Source organism: Balaenoptera musculus, chromosome 19 (genome assembly GCF_009873245.2).
Source record: "Balaenoptera musculus isolate JJ_BM4_2016_0621 chromosome 19, mBalMus1.pri.v3, whole genome shotgun sequence".
Lineage (NCBI taxonomy): Eukaryota > Metazoa > Chordata > Mammalia > Artiodactyla > Balaenopteridae > Balaenoptera > Balaenoptera musculus.
Window position 1 is genome coordinate 5603797 of NC_045803.1, and position 23085 is coordinate 5626881.

Consider the following 23085-nt stretch of genomic DNA (forward strand, 5'->3'; position numbering starts at 1 on the left):
ACTAAATCCCACATAAAAAATATGCAAAAATTCTTACAAAATATTAGTGATAGAAATTAGCAATATATAGAAAGAGGGACTCCCCTGGTGGTCCAGTGGCTAAGACTCCAAACTCCCAATTCAGGGGACCCAGGTTCGATCCCTGGTCAGGACACTAGATCCCACATGCTGCAACTAAAGATCCCGTGTGCCACAACTAAGACCTGGTACAGCCAAATAAATAAATATTTAAAACAAACAAACAATATACAGAAAGAACTGTACACGATGACCAAAAGGGGTTCACTTGAGGGATGCAAGGCTGTTTTAATGTTTAAAAAACAATCAACATAAATCACACTAGCAACAGATTACAGTGGAAAAATCATAGCATCCTATCAATTGATGCAGAAAAAGCATTTGACAATATTCAACACTCAGTTTGAGCTTTGAGAGAAACAGGAATAGAGGGAAATTTCCTCAACTCAATAAAGAACACCTAAGAAAGCTTACCTTACAACAAACATCATTCTTAATGGTGAAAGACTGAATGCTTCCCCCACAGAGACTGGGGATAAGACAAGGACATCCGCTCTTACCACTGTTAGTCAACATGCAATTAGAAGTTACAGCCAATGAAATAAGGGAATAAAAGGAAATAGAAGTGATAAACATCAGAAAGAAGATATACTAGTGTATCCATCAGCAGGAGGTATCCTTGCGGTGGTGGGTTGAATAATCACCTCCCGCCACCAAAGGATAGCCACATCCCCACCCCTGTAACCTTCAAGTGTTAAGGATCTTGAGATGAGAGATTATCCTGGATTATCCGATAAACATGGTATAATCAGAAGGGGTTGAATAAGAAGGATGCAGTTGGACTTAGTCACAGAGAAGCTGCTACTGTGGTGGAAGCAGGATGGAGATAAAAAGATATTAAGATGGTACCTGGCTGACTTTGACGATGGATGAAGTGACAAAGCATATAAGCAGTCTGCAGAATTTGCAAAGTGCAAGGAAATAAGTTCCTCCCTGGAATGTCAGGGTTACGGTTCTGTTAACATACCCATTTTAGACGTCTGACCTGAACTGAAAGAGAATAAATTTTATTGTTTTAATCCACCTAGTTTGTGGTAATTTCTTACCGCCTGATGAAATAAAATGTATATTTTAAGGCAAGACAAGAAAAAAATTAACATAAAATTCTCTGTTCGGGCCTCCTCCCTCCCAAATGTGCAGCGTGCACCTGCATTACACACTAACCACAACTCCTCAAACTGGGAGTGCCTGCCCAACCAACTGGAAAGGTCAAATTTTTTCCCTTTCTTTTGACACTAGCAATTTAACTTCTTAAAAGAATAGCGTTCTTTCCCAACTCTGTAGGGGGTCATGGTGACTTGCTGCTCGCATTGTATGTACTTACCTGGACTACGTATCCCTGGTGAACTTTATGTAAAATATCAGTATGTCATTTTGATGCACGATCCTTTGTCTCGAAAATGTGTATGACTGTACCTTGAACGCTAACAGCTGGAACAGTTCTCAGAGCTTTCTGAGAATCTGCTTCCTGGATTATAGCCCTCAATTTGGCGTGAATAAAATTCCCCTTTTTTTTTCTTCTTGATAGATAATTGAATTTTCGTCAACAAGCCGCATTAGGAAACTAATGAAATGATATATACAGACAAGTCCAAGTCCAAGGAATCTACGAAAACCTCTAGAATAAGTGAGACTAGTAAGTTCTGAGGATAAAAGATCAACATTCAAAAATCTATTGTATTTCTATATAGTAGCAATTAACACATGGAAACAAGTTAAAAATAACATGTCCGATTATTTAAAAAAGAAAAAGTAGAAATGTGTTAATCAAATAAAACGTTGACGGGATTTTGATGCTGAAATCCATAAAATACTGGTGAAAGAAACCAAAGATCAGACAAATATATAGACATACTACAGCCATTTATTGGAAGGCATAACATAGAAATGATGTCAAATGATCGCCAACTCATAGGCTTAATGCATTTTCTATCAAGATATTTTGTAGGCACAAACAAGATTTTTCTAAAACTTATATGGAAAGGCAAAGGAACTAGAATAGCTAAAATATCTGAAGAAGAATAAATTGGTTGGAATCACTCATTCAATTAAAAACTTCTAATAAGATAAAAAGTAATCAAGACTGATATTTGTGGAGTGAGACATACAGAACGATGGAACAAAACAGAGAACCCAGAAACAGCCCCACACAATTACTTCCAACTGAGTTTTGACAAAGGTACCAAGAAAACTGAATGAAGCAAGAATCTGAAAAAATTACACCATATCAACTGATCTTCCATACTAGGAAAAAAAAATGAAATAATCTCCACCAAAACTTCACACCTGTACAAATATTAGCTCAAAATTGGTCATAGCTTTAAACGTGAAATGTAAAACCATACTGCTTTAAACTATAAGAGATTTAGAAAAGAAACCACAGGATAACATCCTCAGGATCTATCTATATATCTACCTAAGTTTTAACATATTTTGACTTGTAATTTTATTCTGCAGTATGCAATATTTCAGACTAAACTTGAGACTTAGTTATTCCTCATGTGAATGCTCTGATGTGGATTCTGTTGTGAAAAGTCTTGAAGAAATTTTAAATATTCATTACGTTTGTAAGGTTTCTTTCCATTATGAATTCTTTGGTGAATCCTGAGGGGACACTTGCTTAAAGGCCTTTCCACATTCAGTAAACTTCCCTGGTTTCTCTCAGGTATAAATCCTCTCATGACATCAAAGCCATGAATGTTTAATAAAAAGCCTTCCCACATTCATTACATGTGTAAGGCTGCTCTCCAGTAGGAATCTTGCGATGTTCTGTAGTTTTGATCTACGGATAAGAGCCTTTATACACACATTATGTTCTTGTGGCTTCATCAAAGGTGTATATTCTGATGTCTAGTCAGTTGCGAAGTCTGTACAAGTCCTCTGTCCTATATGTTACCCTGATGTAATTTCTCTTTAGTGTGAACTCTCTAGTGTCAATCCATGCTTGAACTTGTATTATTTTGCCACACTCGTTACATTGGTCAGGTTACTCTCTAGCATGAATTCTCCGATGACTTACGAGGCTTGAGTTTTGAGTGAAGACCTTGCCACACTCACTGCATTGGTAAGGTTTCTCTCCAGTGTGGATTTTCTTATGTCTGTTGAAGTTTGAGCAATGAATAAAGGATTTGCCGCACTGATTACATTTGTAAGGTTTCTCTCCAGTATGAATCCGGCGATGACTAGGAAGGCTTGAACTCTGACTGAAGACCTTGCCACACTCATTACATTTGTAAGGTTTCTCTCTAGTATGGGTGACCTGATGATAAGTAAGACTTGAATACACACCAAATGCTTTGCCGCACTCATTACATTTGTACGGCTTCTCCCCAGTATGAATTCTCCGATGACTTACGAGGCTTGAGTTTTGAGTGAAGACTTTCCCACACTCACTACATTTGTAGGGTTTCTCTCCAGTGTGCATGACCTGATGTCGAGTGAGGTGGGAGCTCTGATTAAAGGCTTTGCCACATTTATTACATTTGTACGGTTTCTCTCCAGTATGAATCCTGCGATGATTAGTAAGGCTTGAACTCTGACTAAAGACTTTGCCACACTCATTACATTTGTAAGGTTTCTCTCTAGTATGGACGACCTGATGATAAATAAGACTTGAATACACACTAAAGGCTTTGTCACACTCGCCACACTGGTAGGGTTTCTCTCCGGTATGAATTCTGCGATGACGTACAAGGTGTGAACTGTAACTGAAGCCCTTACCACATTCCTCACACTTGTGATGTTTCCCTTTCGTGTGGATTCTTTGATGTCTACTGAGATGTGAGCTCTGATTAAAGGCTTTGCCGCATACATTACATTTGTAAGGTTTCACACCTGTGTGGATTACCTGATGGTTAGTGAGTTGTGAGCCATGATTAACTGCTTTGTCATACTCATCACATTTGTAAGGTTTTTCCCTAATGTATGCTTTCTGGTCTTGTGTGAGTAATGAAGAATGCCAGAAATCATTCCCATATTCATTAAAAATGTTGGTTTGGACACTCGGAAGAATTCTCTGAAGTACTGAAAATGAGGAACCACTGTTGTTAGACTTCTCAACTTGATGATACTCATAAAATTGCCCTTCAGTTGGAAATATCTGCAGTTCAGCCAGATGTGACTGAAAGCTTAGTCCCAGCCTGTTTTCAATAGGCTTGTTTCCTTCATCTCTTCTACCATGTTGATCTCTTCTACCAGTGAGATTTTTTTTATGGGTGACAGGCACTCCTCTGTAATTTCTTTTGTCACTTCTCCACTGGTACTCAAAGTCACGCGTATTTCTCTGGATTTCCCTATAGCCATAGTCCTCAGTCTCATAGCGTTCATGTCTTTCCAACAACACTGTTTGCAACATTTCCCCTGTATGACTGTTCTCTTTTGGTGCTGATTCCTTGATCACACATTTAAGAGAGGTATCTACAAGACATAAAGAATCGTATGTCTCCTATTAATTACAGTTTGGAAAGAAATATCTCATATTGAAGAACATAATATTATACCAGAAGTACTACATATTTTGAACAGTTAAGAAATGTTGCAACCATGATCTTCAGTTTTTAGGAACACAAAGGGAATGAGATTCTTTCATAAAGAAAGGGTGGGACTTCCCTGGTGGCGCAGTGGTTAGGAAGCTGCCTGCCAATGCAGGGGACACGGTTCGATCCCTGGTTCGGGAAGATCCCACATGCCACAGAGCAACTAAGCCCATGCACCACAACTACTGAGCCTGAATTCTAGAGCCCACAAGCCACAACTACTGAGCCCATGTGCCACAACTACTGAAGCCCGCGTGCCTAGAGCCCACGCTCCACAACAAGAGAAGCCACCGCAATGAGAAGCCCGCGCGCCGCAACGAAGAGTAGCCCCCGCTCACCGCAACTAGAGAAAGCCCACGTGCAGCAACGAAGACCCAACGCAGCCAAAAATGAATAAATTAGGAAAAAAAAAAAAAAGAGAGAGAAAGGGTGATTACATGTATTTCAAATTAATTTTAGGGAAGCCTACTTCAAACAACCAATGGCTGCAACACCCACAGTGTACCCATGTTAGCCCTGAAAGAAGGGGTATTTTTGTACCATGACCCCAAAGCACATACCACTTCACAGAAAACATATGGCGGTTTCAGATTTGAAGAGATAAAGATATTACACATATCTACTGCATATCGATTGTGCACCAATAAATGCTAAAGCACAGTACTCTAATGGTAAATAAGCCATAACAATTTTAACTAATGAGTAATATAAATAAATGGCAATTTAGAAGTGGAAATGAAGTTTAATAAAACGATGTTATAAAAATACAGTAATTCTCTGAATACCAGTTATAAAAGTCGTAGAACTATATTCACTCAGAATGGCCATTCTGCAACACTAACCAGTGATGTGAGTCAGTTATACTGCATGATACCCACTGAAAAGCCATCATCTATAAGTCATAATTAAAATTAGCAAACAGTGATAAAACATGATGGAAAAGAATGTATATATGTGTAGGCATAACTCAGTCACTCTGCTGGACAGCAGTAATTAACACAACATTGTAAATCAACTATACTTCAATTAAAAAAGAAAGAAAATTAGTAAATAAAACATTCTAGTAACCTATGATAAAATCAGGGTATAAATAATAAGTAACCACAATTACACAAAACTATTGTTTGTGAAATTCTCAACAAATCCTTCTGAAGAAAAAAAAAAGCAAGGGCTTCTGTTCCAGAACCAACACAAAACGAGAACTGAAATTTACATTAAGACCACTGACTTTTTGAAAGAGAAAGACAAATACCATGTGCTATCACTCATATGTGGAATATAAAATATGGCGCATGGGACTTCCCTGGCGGTCCAGTGGTTAGGACTCTGTGCTTTCACTGCCGAGGGTGAGGGTTCAATCCCTGGTTGGGGAACTAAGATCCTGCAAGCCACATGGCAAAAAAAAAAAAAAAAAAAAAAAGGCACAAATGAAACAGAAACAGACTCACAGACATAGAGAACAGACATGTGGTTGCCAAGAGGGAGGGTGAGTGGGGGAGATATGGATTGGGAGTTTGGGATTAGCAGATGCAAACTACTATATACAGAATGAATAGACAACAAAGTCCTACTGTACAGCACAGGGAACTATATTCAATATTGTGTGATAAATCATAATGGAAAAGAATATAAAAAAGGATATATATATATATGTATAACTGAATCACTTTGCTGTACAGCAGAAATTAACACAACACTGTAAATAAACTATACTTCAATTTTTTTGGCCAAGCGGCTTGCGGGATCTTAGTTCCCCGACCAGGGATTGAACCTGGGCCCTCAGCATTGAGAGTGCAGAGTCCTAACCACTGGACCTTCAGGGAATTCCCAACTATACTTCAATTTTTAAAAAGTTTTTTTAAAAAGACACTGTTAAGAAAATGAAAACACCAGCTACAGACTAGGGGAAAATATTTGCATGATAGATATCTCATCATGGACTTGTGTCCAGGTTATACAAAGAACTCTCAAAACTAAGAAAACAAACAATGTGTTCTGAAAAATAAGCAAGGGAACTATATTCAATAACCTGGGGTAAACCATAATGGAAAACAATGTGAAAAAGAATGTATATATATGTATAACTGAATCACTCTGCTGAACAGCAGAAATGAACACAACATTGTAAATCAAGTACACTTCAATTAAAAAAAAAAGAGAATAAAAAAAAGTTAAAAAGCGTAGAGGCTAGGGAGTATGGCATGTGGGCAGTGTTTGTACTTGCCAATCTGTGGGAAGATAAATGTATTCGGACACTTAAAATGTTGACTTAGGAAAAAAGAGAAACTGACTTAGCAAGTAGCATAATATTGTCCCATTCTTAACTATAGGACATGGGGCAAAAAGGAAGAGATCTAAAAGGGAGGGAGTGCAGGGCACTCCCAGTGGGTAAGACTCTGCGCTCCCAACGCAGGGGGCCTGGGTTCGATCCCTGGTCAGGGAAGTAGATCCCGCATGCATGCCGCAACTAAGGAGCCTGCATGCCGCAACTAAGACCCGGCGCAGCCATCAATCAGTCACTCAATGGGAGGGAGTACAATGATGAGGGAAGAAACCAGGTCTAGAAACACAGAGTAGAATAACTGCTGCCTGGGGCTGGGGGTTATGGAAATGGGGAGAGGTTGATAAAAGGGCACACAATTTCCGTCATAAGATGAATAAGGTCTGAAAATTTCATGTAAAACGTGATGACTATAGTGGATAATACTATAAAACTGAAATGTGCTACGAGAGTAGAACTTAAGTGTTCTCCCCAAGAAAAAAAAAAAAGTAAGTATGTGAGGTAACGTATGTTAATTAACTTGATGGGAATCCTTTCACAATGTATATGTATATCAAATCATTGCGTTGTACGCTTTAAATATATTACAATTTTATTTGACAACTATACCTCAATAAAGCTAAACAAACAATTTCAAAAATTCACCCACTGATTGTCTCCTTCTGAACGCACAGAGCGTAGTATAATATGCAGACATCTAGCTCTCTTCCAAGAACTACTGAATCAAAAGCACAGGGGTAGAAAAGAGGGAACTGGATATTTTAAGTTTGCCATAAGATTTTAAGCATTTTTAAGCTCTGGAATCACCCTTTATCATGAAATGGGAAGATCATACGAAGAAAGGACAAGTTCAAAGTCCTCATGCTACATTATGAAGCTTTTCATTTCTGAGTCAACAGGGCTTTGATCTCAGGCAGGCAGTGTAGGGGTTCCCAAGAGGCACACAAAGGAAAATGCAAAGATACCCAAGGACAGGTCCTGACTTCTGGAGGGAAGTTATCCTCACCCAGGGAGAGCAGGTTCCTGTAGGTCTCCAACATCACGTCCCTGTACAAGGCCCTCTGACCAGGGTCCAGGCATTCCCACTCCTCCTGAGAGAATTCTATGGCCACATCCTTGAATGTCAACTGTGCCTGAAATGAAAACACATTTCACCAACAGGCCATGAGGAGAGTCCTTATTTTCACACAAAATGAGAAGAGGAGAGAGAGGGGAAAGGATCGATTTGACTGAAGTGAGTATTGTTACAGATCCACTTACAGTATTTTTGAGCAAGTTATGTGTCCCTAATTTTGGTTTATTATACTTTTCCATAAGAGGTTATGATAGCCTCTAAATCAGTGTGGATTTCCCATTTTTGTGGACAATACAAGAAACACATACACACAATCAACACAGGATAATCTGTATAGAAATGTGAGATACGCTCCTCACACCAAGTAATATTCAATGTCTAGAGGAACAAGAGCAGGAATGACATCTTCAAAGATGACAATGTCTATAGTGGCTTTAAAGAAACTGTGATGACAGCAACAGTAATCTCAAAAAGTGTTTGAACACTTCTCATGTGCTACGCATTCCTCTAAATACTCTGCATGTACTAACTTGTATAATAACATAATACCAAATTTAAAAATATCTGACCCAGCGATTCCACTACTGGGCATATACCCTGAGAAAACCATAATTCAAAAAGACACATGCACCCCAATGTTCACAGCAGCACTATTTACAATAGCCAGGTCATGGAAGCAACCTAAATGTCCATCGGCAGAGGAATGGATAAAGAAGATGTGGTACATATATACAATGGGATATTACTCAGCCATAAAAAGGAACGAAATTGGGTCACTTGTAGAGACATGGATGGACCTAGAGACTGTCATACAGCGTGAAGTAAGTCAGAAAGAGAAAAACAAGTATCATATATTAACGTATATATGTGGAATCTAGAAAAATGGTATAGATGATCTTATTTGCAAAGCAGAAATAGGGACACAGATGTAGAAAACAAATGTATGGATACCAAGGGGGAAAAGGGGGAGAGTGGGAAGAATTGGGAGATTGGGATTAACACATATACACTACTGATACTACATATAAAATAGATAACTAATGAGAACATACTGTATAGCACAGGAAACTCTACTTAATGCACTGTGGTGGCCTAAATGGGAAGGAAATCCAAAAAAGAGGGGATATATGTATATGTACAGCTGATTCATTTTGCTGTACAGTAGAAACTAACACAACATTGTAAACCAACTCTACTTCAATAAAAATTAATTTAAAAAACTTAAAAAAAAAAGATTTGAAAAGAATCTAAGAAAGAGTGGATATATGTATAACTGATTCACTTTTCTGCACACCTGAAAGTAACACAACATTGTAAATCAACTATATTCCAATAAAATTAAAATATTAAAATAAATAAATAAACAAAACAGAAACAGACTCACAGACATAGAAAACAAACTTAAGGTTACCAAGGGGAAAGGTGGGGTGGGGGTGGGGATAAATTAGCAGTTTGGGATTAACATACACACACTACTGTATATAAAATAGATAAACAACAAGGACCTACTGTATAGCACAGGGAACTTTACTCAATAGTCTGTAATAACCTATACGGGAAAAGAATCTGAAAAAGAATGGATATATGTATATGTATAACTGATTCACTTTGCTGCACACCTGAAACTAACACAACATTGTAAATCAACTATACTCCAATAAAAATTATTTTAAAAATATATAAATAAGTAAAATTTAAAAAAACATAATAAAAAGATCTGGTCGGAGAGGGGGGAGGGATAAATTGGGAGTTTGGGATTGACAATGCACACAGTGCTATGTTTAAAATAGATAACCAGGGCCTTCCCTGGTGGTGCAGTGGTTAAGAATCCACCTGCCAATGCAGGGGACACGGGTTCAAGCCCTGGTCCAGGAAGATCCCACATGCCACGGAACAACTAAGCCTGTGAGCCACAACTACTGAGCCCGTGCGCCTACAGCCCGTGCTCCGCAACAAGAGAGGCCACCGCAATGAGAAGCCCGCGCACCACAAAGAAGAGTAGTCCGCACTCGCTGCAACTAGAGAAAAGCCCATGCACAGCAACAAAGACCCAACGCAGCCAAAAATAAATAAATAAATACATAAATTTAAAAAAATAAAAAATAAAATAAAATAGATAACCAACAAGAACCTACTGTATAGCACAAGCAACCCTGCCCAATACTCTGTAATCACCTAAATGGGAAAAGAATTTGAAAAAGAACAGATACCTGTGTATGTATAACTGAATCACTTTGCTGTACACTTGAAACTAACACAACATTGTTAATCAACTATACTCCAATATAAAATTTAAAACAATTTTTTTAAATTAAAAAAAAAAAAAAAGATCTGGTCCCATCCATCTTAAGGTAGAAACAGCTGTGTCACAGACATTCTAAGAAATTTGCCTCAGGTCAAACTGCTAAAGATGGTAGAACAAACATATAAACCCAGGTGTTTAGATTCTGAATTTAAACGTAAAGAATTTAAGTCATATAAAAGCATCAAAGGTACATTGACAGAGGGTTCCCTGAGGAAACTTGAAACAAGTTCAAGGCTAACAACCTAGAACTACATAAAATGTCATCATGCAGACATGCACACACACGCACATACGTGTTACTCTTTTTATAACTATTTAACTCATTAATGTCATAGTGTAGAAAAAATTTAACACAATGAAAAATACTTAAGATATAATTTCAACAACTAAATAATATATAACTTACTTATTTATTTATTTATTTTTAGTTTTTTTGGCTGCGCCACGCAGCTTGTGGGATCTTAGTTCCCCGACCAGGGATTGAACCTGTGCCCCTCGCAGTGGAAGCATGGAGTCTTAACCACTGGACCGCCAGGGAATCCCATACCTAACTTATTTAGAAATAACGGTATGTATTTTATAAAAACCACGGGCTTGTGCATCCAAGCACTCATGCAGACACATATACACACTTAAATTTACTGAAATAAGAGTTGTCTCTTGATGACCACAATGGAGCTTCTTCAAGTTCCACGTCACTGGGTCATCATGAGACAGAATCTAAGTGGAGATGACAGGCCCTGAAGGAAGGACCCGGGTGACTGTGACGGTACAGGTGTCAGGCGGGATACTTCAGAGTCAGACAAGATCGGCGAGTCCGAAGAAGGGCATTTCAGGAAGGTCAGAGAAATCAACTGACAATATGACTTTACCTGAGAAAGAGCCATTCCAGACTCCTCTTTCTTTCCTCTTCCTCCTCTTCCGGGCTTCTTCCTCAGGCAATATGAGTCTTTGAAGTCGACCTTGAAAGTGGAAAAGATGCTGTTGAATGCTTGGAATCAACACTCCCCCTTCCTGAGTCACCACCACACACACAGGGAAGACCTCAGCATGTGGAACAGACAGTTCCCTGCTGCCCACTGTCCCAGGAGGGGCTCAGGACAGTAAACTCCCACACAGAGTCCAACACAGGAGTTTCCCCACCCTTTCCTTCAGATCAGGCTCCCCTCCTGGTGAGGCCCTCACATGCACAGCAGCAGCGGGCACCTCAGCTGGACCCGACGACCCCCTGCAGGTCACAGACCAGCCCTGGTCCATCCCCACGCAGAGCAGAGCCCCCTTGCCTCCCCCAGGGGCTAATCTCAGCCTCAGGAATGGAAGACACAGAGCCCTGGCGCTCAGCGCAGGACACAGACCAGGATCATCTGGGGGCACTTTAAAACATTTCTGGGGCTATGCCCCACCCAACTAAATCTGAGGACACTCTTTGATGGGGGAAGGGTACAAAACACGTATGTGCAAAATGCCTCATCCATCTAATGTGAAGCCGGGGTTGAGCACCGCTCAGAGGGGGCAAGCCGAGCCCGTCTCCCACCTTCTTTCTGTCTCTTTTCGACCCGTGGTGAACTGCTGTCACCAGGACCCAGCTGTGGAAGGGGAAGGGGCAGAAGAAAACACGTCAAGCACGCATCATGGACCAGAGGTGGGGGGGAGGATGTGGCTGGCATGTTAAATGGGAGGGGGGTGGTCAGAGAAGGCTCCACTCAGACGCTGACATCAGACCAAAGGCCTGGGGGAGGAAGCGTGTTTGCCACCTGCGTCTCCTAAGCCCGATAGTTCTAGGCAGAGAGACACCCCCGCGAGGGCCCTGAGAGTACAGACTTCATCCCTGGAGAGGGAAAGAGGGCTGGGTGGCTGGAGCAGGGTGAGGAGGAGGAGGCGGGCGGGAGGGGAGGTCCGAGAGGCACGGGGGGAAGCTGATGAGGAAGGGCCTTGGTCTCCGAACACGCTTCTCCCATCTCTCAAAAGAATTTTAGAAACTATGTATTGTTCCTCTCACTTTGAGTAAACATCTGATATTTCTTTTATCTTACACATCAAAACACTTACAAAGAATGTAATACATTCTTCAGATCATGCCGAGATATTCACAGGGTCGCCCTTAACTGAGATGTGGAGGACGGCAGGGGGAACAGGGCTGGGGGAAGTCAAGACCAGTTTCGGACAAATTAAGCTGGAGATGCCTGTTAGACGTCCCCAGCAGAGATGTCGAGGAGACAGCTGGACACAGGATTGACGGTTTAAGGCAGAAGTCTGGATGGAGAGGATAAATTGCAAGACACGTAGGTGGTGCTGAAAGCCATATGACGAGATGATGAGGAAAGGCAGCGGGTATAGACAGAGAAGAGGTTCCAGGACTCAGCCTTGGGATGCACCCACATTCAGAGACCAGGGAGGTAAGGAATTCAGCAGAGGGAACTAAGAAGTGAACAGGGAGGGGAGAAGAAAATAAAACAAATAGGTAGACAGGCTTATAAAGGTTAGTGGGACGTCCTCAAAACCATGGAAAAAAAGTGTTTCAAGGAAGAGGGAGTGAGGAACTGTGCCACCTGCTGCTGACAGGAAAAGCAAATGTGCGCAGGAAGTTAAATACTGGATTTAGAAACGAGGTCATACACTGTTGGTGGGAATGTAAACTGGTGCAGCTACTATAGAAAACAGTACGGAGGTTCCTCAAAAACTAAAAAATAGAGTTGTCATATGATCCAGCAATCCCACTTCTGGGCATATATCCAGACAAAACTACAAGTCAAAAAGATACATGCTGGGGCTTCCCTGGTGGCGCAGTGGTTGAGAGTCTGCCTGCCAATGCAGGGGACATAGGTTCGAGCCCTGGTCTGGGAAGATCTCACATGCCGCGGAGCAACTGGGCCCGTGAGCCACAACTACTGAAGCCTGTGCGCCCAGGGCCTGTGCTCCGCAACAAGAGAAGCCACCGCAATGAGAAGCCTGCGCACCACAACAAAGAGTAGCCACCCACTTACCAGAACTAGAGAAAGCCCGTGCACAGCAACGAAGACCCAACACAGCCAAAAATAAATAAATAAATTTATATTAAAAAAAAAAAAAAAAGAATCCACCTGCCAATGCAGGGGACATAGGTTCGAGCCCTGGTCCGGGAAGATCCCACATGCCGTGGAGCAAATAAGCCCGTGCACCACAACTACTGAGCCTGTGCTCTAGAGCTCACGAGCCACAACAACTGAGCCCGTGTGCCTAGAGCCCGTGCTCCGCAACAAGAGAAGCCACCGCAATGAGAAGCCCGCGCACTGCGATGAAGAGTGGCCCCCATTCACTGCAACCAGAGAAAGCCCGCACGCAGCAACAAAGACCCAATGCAGCCAAAAATAAATAAATAAGTTATAAATAAATAAATAAATAAATAAATAAATAAATAAAATACGACACAAACTTATCTACAAAACAGAAACAGAATCATGGAGAACAGACTGGTGGTTGCCAAGGGGAACCATATTCAATATCCTGTATTAAACCATAACAGAAAAGAACATGAAAAAGTATATATATGTATATATATATATAAATGAATCACTTTGCTCTACAGCAGAAATTAACACAACATTGTAAATCAACTACACTTCAATAAAATAAATTAAAAAAAAAAAAAAGAAACGAGGAGGTCATCAGTGACTTTGAAGAAGAAAGTGTCAGTGACACGGAGGATGCGAAAGCTTAATTGGATGAGGTTCAAGTGAAGAACTGAAGAATATAAACAAGTTTTTAGGGCCTTGTGCTCTGAAACGGAGCACAGAAAAAGGGTACTTACTAGAGAGGGAAATGTAGTTAATAGAGAATGTCTTGTTTTAAAGACGGAAGAAAGGAGTGAATAAAAACTTTGGGGAGGGTGTTTAAGATGGACAATACCACCATTACAAATGACCAAAACACCGGGGTTAACACATACACACTACTATGTCTAAAATAGATAACCAACAAGGACGTACTGTATAGCACAGGGAACTCTATTCACTATCTTGTACAAGATAGTGAATAGAGTTATTCTTTTCTATAACAGAAAAGAATCTGAAAGAGAATATATATATATATATATATATATATGAATAACTGAATCACTTTGCTGTACACCTGAAACTAACACAACATTGTTAATCAACTATACATCAATAAAAAAACACAAACAAAAAAACAGTACAAAAACGACAACAACAAACGACCAAAACAATTGCTGAGATAGGCAAACTGAAGACGCAGTGGAGGAAGGATGCCATACTGTCTGGAGACTGTGAGTGGGGCTGGCAACTGGGGCACAACTGCCAGGTCAGACACACCAAGTGCTACCTGTATGCCCTCTGGCGTGGCCTTCATTCTGGGGGCCTGATTAGCCTTCATCACAAGTGAGGGGGGAGCTGACCAGGAGCAGAGGGGGAGGGTGGTCAAGCTGAGAGTCCTTCACTCAGATCACTCTCCTCCCTCTCAAAAGGTGGCAAGGGCAAGTGCAAGTTCCGCCAGGATCGCAGTGAGCTGATCCACAGGTGGCTGCCACAGGAGGAGAGGAGAGATGCACGTTAGCAAAGAAAGAGGCTATGCTTGGCAGAAAGAGAAGAGGCCTCCTGGCTGCCCAGACTCCACAATGGAGGAAGGATCCTGGTGTGTAAATTCTCACTTTGCTATGACATTGGCTTAAATGGTCACAGCCCCCAATCCCAGGGTCTTGGGATTGTGCAAACTGAGGGTTGGACAGCAGGAAGTGTGTGTGTCTGAACAGAACATTAGAGAGGAGGGCGGAAGGCCTGAAGGGAGGGGACACAGGAGAGGCACAAATAGACAAACCATGTTTCCAACCTCAGGTCACTCACCTGCGGAAGCATCACCTTCGCTGTTCTAGAGAAGAGAGCAAAGGGAGAGGGAGAAGGGTGCGCTGAGGGCAAGTGTGTTGGTCGGAAAGAAGATACCCTTTCTCTGAATATGAGCCCACCGGCTCACCCTGTTCTATACTAGTCACTGCTGAAGAGAGGGTCCCCCCGCGAGGATGAACAGAGCTTCCCCTTGTCCAATTCCCGAGTCTCCCTGCCACTACCAGGGCTGTCGCCCCCGAAAGCCAGCACTCCCCATCCTCTCCCCAGCTGCCTACCCAGGACCTCGCGCTCCCCCTCGCTGAAGGTATATCCTGGTTGCAGAGTGAGTTTGGAACATCTGGCCTCTGTGCTCCCCCAGGTGCACGGTGACGCTGCGTGGCTGGGTGGGTGGTGGTACGTGTGACCAGCAGAGAGTAATCCCCACTGGCCCAGCAGCAAGGAAGCTAGGCTGTATCTTTTCAAGGAGAGTGTGACCTAGACCTAGAGATCCTCATACTAAGTGAAGTAAAGCCAGACAGAGAAAGACAAATATCATATCGGTTATATGCGGAATCTAAAAAAAAAAAAATAAATCGATTATATGTGGAATCTAAAAAAAAAAGAAAAATATACAAATGAACTGATTTACAAAACAAATAGACCCACACAGAAAACAAGCTTATGGTTACTGAAGGGGAGAGGAGCGGGGAGGGATAAATTAGGAGTTTGGGATTAAAATATTGACTACTGCATATAAAACATGTGACCAATAAGGACCCACTATATAGTACAGGGAACTATACTCTATATTTTATAGTAACCTATAAGGGAAAAGAATCTGAAAAAAAAAATATATATATATATATATTCTTATATATATATTCTATATATATATGTATAAAACTGAATCACTATGCTGTATACCTGAAACTAACACAACTATAAATCAACTATAGTTCAAAAAAAACGAAAAGAGTGAGGAGCCTTTCTGCTGCAGGTGTTTCGCTGGGGTGTCACTGCCCTCTTAGTTTTCACAGATCTTTCCCTGCATCATGGCCCCCTTGTAAGCTCTCTTTTCGTGTTTTGCCTACCCACTCCCAGTAAGTTCTCCCTAATGGAAACCATCTGCCAGCTGAGCTGTTGCCCTTCTGGAATCAGACGCTCTTACAAACTCCCATGGGGTCTCACAGCCTCCCCAGATACTCCGTGATGAACCCCGCTCCTGCTATGAAATCCCACAAGCCCCAATAACTCATGAACTCACAACGGAATAACACATAGAGAGACACCCAAGGACCTACTGAAACAAGACATCATGTCTTCATTCATAATGACTCCACCCCAAACACTGGCAGGACCAAAATCTACCAAAGAAAAAGAGATGTCTACAAGGATGCACATGCCCCACTGAGACGCCAACATCTTTCAGAAACACTCCGAATTCTCACGTGAGTCTTCCAAAATGCGTCTGAAACCTTTTAGCCTTGCGACTCAAAATAACCCCAGATACCAAAGGTACCCCCCAAATATGCTCTGAGACGTTCCCTATAAATCCTCTGGGTTGGGCAGTGATTCCTGCAAACCCCACGGAAGTCACCGTGTGGAGTGGGTGTTGGGGGGCGCCCGCTAGATCCAGCCCCTCAGGACCAAGGCACCCGTCCTCCTGCACCCACAGCTCCCTGTGGGCTCAGCACAGGCCTTGGTTCTAACGTTGCGGGATATCGTTTCTCTCGGCCGAATCCCACTTGCGTCATTCCTCAAGTGTGCCCATGAGTTTCCCCGTTAAACCCACATATGCAAATCTCAGTCTTGGCATCTGTGTCCCAGTGAACCTGACCTAAGACAGTGGCACCCCAAAACGCGGCCCCGTAACTACCCATTAACCCATTTCCACGTGCTCTTCGCAGATCTTAGACTACCTTGCCAACGCTTCCACACACCCCTTTAATCCCGCAAACACACTTGGGACAGGTGCACACACTATTCATTGGGCTTATCTAGAGGCCCACTCTAGCTTCCACGGCCCTTCTGTAGAGGCCTACGGACTCCCCTCCGCTTCCCCCCTTTTCTACTCCGCCTCCACACGAGCAAACTGGACTGAAAATCACAGGGACCTCTGGACACAGACAGTGCAGTACTGCATGCAAACTGCAAACAGAAGGACACTGGGCCTTCAGTATGGAGGCCAAGAAGTGAGCCCTGCTGGGAACACCTGCCCGCAACCGGGGACAACACGCATTCCGGTTTAAAAACTGTTGAGGGAGTTCCCTGGTGGTCCAGGGGTTAGGGCTCCGAGCTCTCACTGCCGAGGGCCCGGGTTCGCTGCCTGGTCGGTCGAGAACTAAGATCCCACAAGCCGAGGGGTGTGGCCAAAAAAACCCCCAAAAACCCACAGCTGAAAATTGGCTGTAGTGAGTTCAGTGAGGACGTCACAGAGAGAGAGACAAGCCCCAGATCTCTTCGAAGAGGCTACCATTGTCTCGTCTTCTCCCACTCACAGCAACTTACAAGAGTCCCTACCTCTTAAGCGGGTGCCTCTTTCATGTCCCCTTAGATTCCTGACCTTCTCCCCACCCTTGCTGAAGGGAAATTAGCGTCCCTGACTCTGAGAAGGTGAGCTGGTGGAAGGCAAAGCTCCTGCCCAAGATGGTAACTGGTCCCTGGTGACACGCACAGTCTGGAAGCCCTGGGGGTTAAAGTAAGACAATGACACAGCAGGCCGAACGTGGGGACACCTCAGCACACTGGGTGAGGGCACCAGGTACTCAGGGATTTGCTCCTTTTTGAGTAAAATAAGGAAGCACAGGAGGTTTAGATTAACTGGTGTTGAAATTTCCAGAAGCAACATGGCACCCATCCTCATCCCTGCCTCTTGATCTATGCTGAGGAGTACTCAGCCCAACCCACAGCCCGAGCGTTGAAGCCCAACCCCAACGTAAGAGGCGGCAGCTGTTCTGTAAGCAAGATAGACTCTGTGCCCTCCAATGCAGGGGAAACGGGAACAACTGAAAATAATCAACAGAGAAGAGCATTTCTGTTATGAGTGACCGATCTGGAGACAATAAAACCAGCGTTAACGTGACAGATATTGACTGGTGAAGGGAACCTCACATGAATGGCCTGGAGGGGTGGCGACACATCTCTAAGCCTAGACCTAAAGGAGGAGAAAGGGCCAGAGCCAGGACGATTTAGGGACACAGGGTAAGAGCAGGGACTTAAGACAGAAAAGGTTTTGGTGTCTGGGACCAGAGAAACGGCAAATGTGACTGCAGCAGAATGAACCGTGAGAACAGGGTCAGCGCCCAGGATGAGGCTGGAGACCCTGGCAGGGCCCTGAGGATGACACAGGGCTGAGGAGCCACAGGGAGGAGTCGGGATTTTGTCCTGATGAAGAGGAGAGCTAATGGAGGATTCAATGCCAGGTAGTGGCATGATTTACCCACAGACTTACCCCTGATAACTCTAAGACAGGGATAAGCTCTCGACAGATGGTCTCGCTGTCTGAGCCCGTGCCCCTGCTTCCAACCTTCCCCCCTCCGCCCTCGTTTTGGAGGATTAGGACCCATTAAAAAAATTCTCATGGCAACTGGGCACTCCATCCAAGAACTGCCACACGCAGACACACACTGAATCTTACGAACCATTTCAGGGATTGGTATCACTCAGGTTCAGAGCTGCTGCTTTAGCCCATCATCTCCTCGTTGAGGTGGGCTCACTGGGCCCCGGAGAGGGGGTCATTTCGTCTAGTTACCCTGAGAAGGTCTGAGCTGAGTAAGCAGAACCAGACGGAACTGAATTGTGAAAAGGTGGCTGGAGGGGCCAGTGGGCAGAGTTTAGCCTTATCAATCTCCCTTAAAAATTCCGGGACTGGGACTTCCCTGGTGGCGCAGTGGTTGAGAATCTGCCTGCCAATGCAACGGACATGGGTTTGGGCCCTGGTCTGGGAGGATCCCACGTGCCGCGGAGCAACTAAGCCCGTGAGCCACAACTACTGAGCCTGCGCTCTAGAGCCCGTGCTCCACAACAAGAGAAGCCACCACAATGAGAAGCCCGTGCACTGCAACGAAGAGTAGTGCCCGCTCACGTAACTACAGAAAGCCCGCGAGCAGCAACGAAGACCCAACGCAGCCATAAATAAATAAATAAATTTAAATTAAAAAAAAAAAAATTCCGGTACTTCCCTGGCGGTCCCGTGGTTAAGACTTCACCTTCCAACGCAGGGGGTGCAGGTTCGATTCCTGGTCGGGGAGTTGGGATCCCACATGCTTCGTGGCCAAAAAACCAAATCATAAAATAGAACCAATATTGTAACAAATTCAATAAAGACTTTAAAAATGGTCCACAGACAAAAATCTTTAAAAAAAAAAAAATTCCAGGACCATCTTTCACATGCCTGAGCAAAGGAAACTTCTATTTCAAGGTTTGATCACATTGATCTCAAGCAATGAACTCCTCTTTTCCAGAAAAATCACAGTAAAACATTTACAAAATACATAATGCTGAACATAGCAATTGCTGCTGACAGCACTGCTAGAGGGTCACCTACAGAAATAAGCTCTGAGCAAATTTCTCCATCATGAACTGCTGGGCTCTGTTGGAAGAAGGTTCCAGGTCAATCCAGACCATCCTTCAACATTTGCAGAGCATGGACGAGAGGGACTTGAGGGAAACATCTACTTGGTACCTCACAGCTCACTATTTTAATAGGTCACATAAAAATTTAAAAAATGGAATTTTACAGTAGCAGGTTAAACTAGGTTTAGACTGTTAAGACAAAAGATCATTGACATCCTTACCAAAGTATACATTGGAAGAAGCTAAATTTATTTACTAGAGTCCAAAGAATGTTTCCGACAAAGAGCAGAGAGCCTGCAGGCCTCAGTCTGTACTGGACACAATTTAAAAGGGAAATAGTGTAAAAATGGAAGGAAAAAAAAAATCTAATGAATTATGTAGTCAAATTTTTTAAAAATGAAAATATGTCGTATTTTGAAAAGAATGCCATGAGCTGCTTATAGAAGGCCGCCAAAGCTTATGTCAGAAGTTAAAAATTATTTATAGAAAAGTGTAAATTGAATAAACAAAGATTTCTTTCAAGCTTCAAAAAAAGTAATGTAGTAACTGTAAAGGAATTAGGAAGAAAAAAGTAAATCCATTATGAAAAACAGCACTTTTAATGTTCCTTTAAAAAGGCACCATGGGGACTTCCCTGGTGGTCCAGTGGTTAAGACTCCACGCTTCCAATGCAGGGGGGGTCGGGGCACGGGTTCGATCCCCGGTCAGGGAAATAATATCCCACATGCTGTGTGGTGCGGCCAAAAATAAACAAATTAAATAAAAGCTTTAAAAAATAAAAAATAAAATAAAAAGGCACCATGTAGGGAATTCCTTGGCAGTCCAGTGGTTGGGACTCTGCGCTTTCACTGCAGGGGGCATGGGTTTGATCCCTGGTCTGGGAACTAAGATCCCGAAAGCTGCGAGGTGCAGCCAAAAACAAACAAACAAAGGGCACCACATAGTGACAGTCATTTCTTGCCCTCCTTTCTCATCTCCCTGACCCTCTACCCCATGCTACGAAAAGGGAAGAGGGTGACCCACAACAGAGTCAAATCACTGCTCCGTCAACTGCAAATGGAAGTTATCTTCTGATACAAATAATTACAAAATGCACAAGCCTTTTAGAAAGGAGTTTTGCAAATGTCATTTTCATGCATATTTTAACCACATTTTCAATGCATTATATTAGAAGTCACAAATAAATATATCTCGCCACTTCATCACCCACATCCAATCAACTCACCACTCATCTGGCTCCTTCTCTTCACAGCTACCTGTTTCCCTCTCCCATTATTTCTGTTGGCTGTTCTGTGTTTCCCTCTTAGGTTTCTGCTCATTTTGGTCTCCTCCCCTGTCCTGCCGTTTCTCCCCTTCTCTGTCTTATTCCTCCTCTCACACCTGTTCTACTCCATTTTGGCAACTTGTTTCCCCTCTTGTCGCTTTCTACCCAGTCTCCCTGGATAGTCTCAAATCTTCATGTATTTCTGCCTCTTTCTTTTCCCCCATCTTTGCTCTCTGTTATGTTCGCTCTTTTCCTGTTACACCCGACACGTCCCCACCCTCTGGCACCCCCGGCTTGCTCTGCTTCTCTTGTCCCCCGTTGCCCCTTCTTTCTGTACCAGCTCAAAGTTGCTGTCTGCCCAACTCTTCTATCCTTTTTCCCCACTCTGGGTAAAATGCCCCGCGTCCCCCTTTATTATCCGCGCTCGTCTTGCTGATCAAGGGCCTCCTCTCCCTATTTTGCTCCCCTTCATCTCCCTAGAGGACCCTCCACACACACTCTAAATAATCTGTATCTTCTTTTCTCCCCCTGCTACTTTCTCAGCTTGTTCTTTCACTCCGTGAAACAGAATAAGGAGAACCTCATCAATCTGGAGGCTTTAAGCGAAAGCCCTCAGGCACTACCACTAGAAGTCAATTACAAACGCCAACAGGAAGACATCAATTACAGATCTCAAACAAGAATTATTCTCCTAGCCGCCCAGCAACAAACCCAGCCAATGGGAAACGCCTCGTGAACTGCAAACTCTCCGCTTCCCTCCAAGGGACTTTTGTTCAAGACAACCACTCCCAACTTCATCCTTTTTCTCTATAAAGCAACATTCCTCTCCTTGACTTGGTGGACTTGCCTATGGTGTTTTGCTACCGTCTGCCTGTCATGTATTGCAATTCCTCGATAAACCCATTCTGCTGGTAAAATAATTGGCTGTTCTATTTTTTAGGGCAGTAACTCTGTCTCTTTGCAAGTTCATCCATCTGTCCTTCACTTTGCCATCTATTTATGGTTCTCCCTCATTCCTCTTTTCTCATTTTCCTCATTCTCTCAGTGGGTCTGTCTCTCGTTCACCCAGGAATGGGATGTGTGGATGAAGAATGCCTCCTGCCATACCATTAAACAAAGGACGTTGCAGCCATCAAGCCAAGAGCCACTGCAGCCACCCCGACGGTACTCCCTAAGGGGATTCAGGGTGGAGAACAGCAGGATGCCGGCCCTAGATAACTAAGGTGCGTACCACAGGAATGATTTCAGTGAGCCCAGACTCGCATCTTCCCATACACAGAAAAGCACTAAATTCATTAACTGGAGATGTCTGGTTTTCTTAGATTAACTAATCTTTTGATGTTCTCACTACCTGGTTTTTGTTGCAAAACTCCTATATACCCTGGCTCCTCCCTTACCTCTTGGGAGCGGTCCCTCAGAGCGATCTGAGAGGCTGTCTTCTGAACTTAAGTCCTCAGATCTGTCTGCCAAATAAAACATAATTCTCAACTTCTAGGTGGTGTTTTTTTTTTTTTTTTTCAGTCAACAGATGGGATTAGATGCCCGCCTATTAATTCCACATTAATAGAGCACATTATCCAGTGGGGTAGAATTCGGGACAGAAAAACTCTGGGTGACTCAAGACAGGCCCTTTTTTAGCCTCTTCCCCCAACGTAAGGTGAGAAGAGGCGGTGACTAACAAGGGGAGGCCTGGGGAGCGGAAAAGACCCGGCTGAGAAGTGTGCGAAGTGAAGGGAAGTGGGTGTGTTTAGGAACCGGGGCGGACTCTCCAGAATCCCAGGACCATAAAGAGGACGCGGCCTCTTCTGCAGCGGGGCAGTTGGTGCTGCCCTCCAGGGGCCGAGAGGGCGAGTCTGAGGGGTGCGCAAGGCAGGGATTCAGCTCGCGCATTTCAAAAAGCAAGAGAAGCGGCACCTCCCCACCCCCACCCCCTCCCCCCTCTCACTGGCGACGTCTGCATTTACTTTGGGTGGAGGAGGAGTGCCAGGATTTTAAGATCCTGATAGACCCTCAGACCCAGGTATGGAAGACGGGGTAACGCAAAGCGCAGGTTTAAACAAGAAAGATGAAACTCACGATCCCGTAGGGCGACCTTCGCTCCGCGGTAACCGCTTCCGGGGTCTGCAGGAAACTGCGCATGAGCGCCAAGGGAAGA

General features: G+C 43.3%; 1 protein-coding gene and 1 non-coding gene across 3 annotated transcripts in view; both read right to left on the reverse strand.

Moving 5' to 3' along the window:
- Positions 1 to 23085, reverse strand: part of LOC118885078 (zinc finger protein 160-like) — a 57294-nt gene extending 34209 nt beyond the window's left edge. Inside the window, exons 1-4 of one of the 2 annotated variants that reach the window (XM_036833421.1) lie at positions 23007 to 23085; positions 11147 to 11236; positions 7901 to 8027; positions 1306 to 4494 (exon numbers count right to left, since the gene is read on the reverse strand). In XM_036833421.1, the coding sequence (XP_036689316.1) occupies positions 3065 to 4494; positions 7901 to 8027; positions 11147 to 11236; positions 23007 to 23069 (1710 nt within the window). In that variant the 5' untranslated portion in view covers positions 23070 to 23085 and the 3' untranslated portion in view covers positions 1306 to 3064. Of the gene's footprint in view, positions 1 to 1305; positions 4495 to 7900; positions 8028 to 11146; positions 11237 to 23006 lie in introns of those variants that run through there. The other variant, XM_036833419.1, reaches the window with a different exon arrangement.
- TRNAE-CUC lies at positions 6364 to 6436 on the reverse strand. Its single transcript has one exon. It is a non-coding gene; the product is annotated as a tRNA-Glu (tRNA).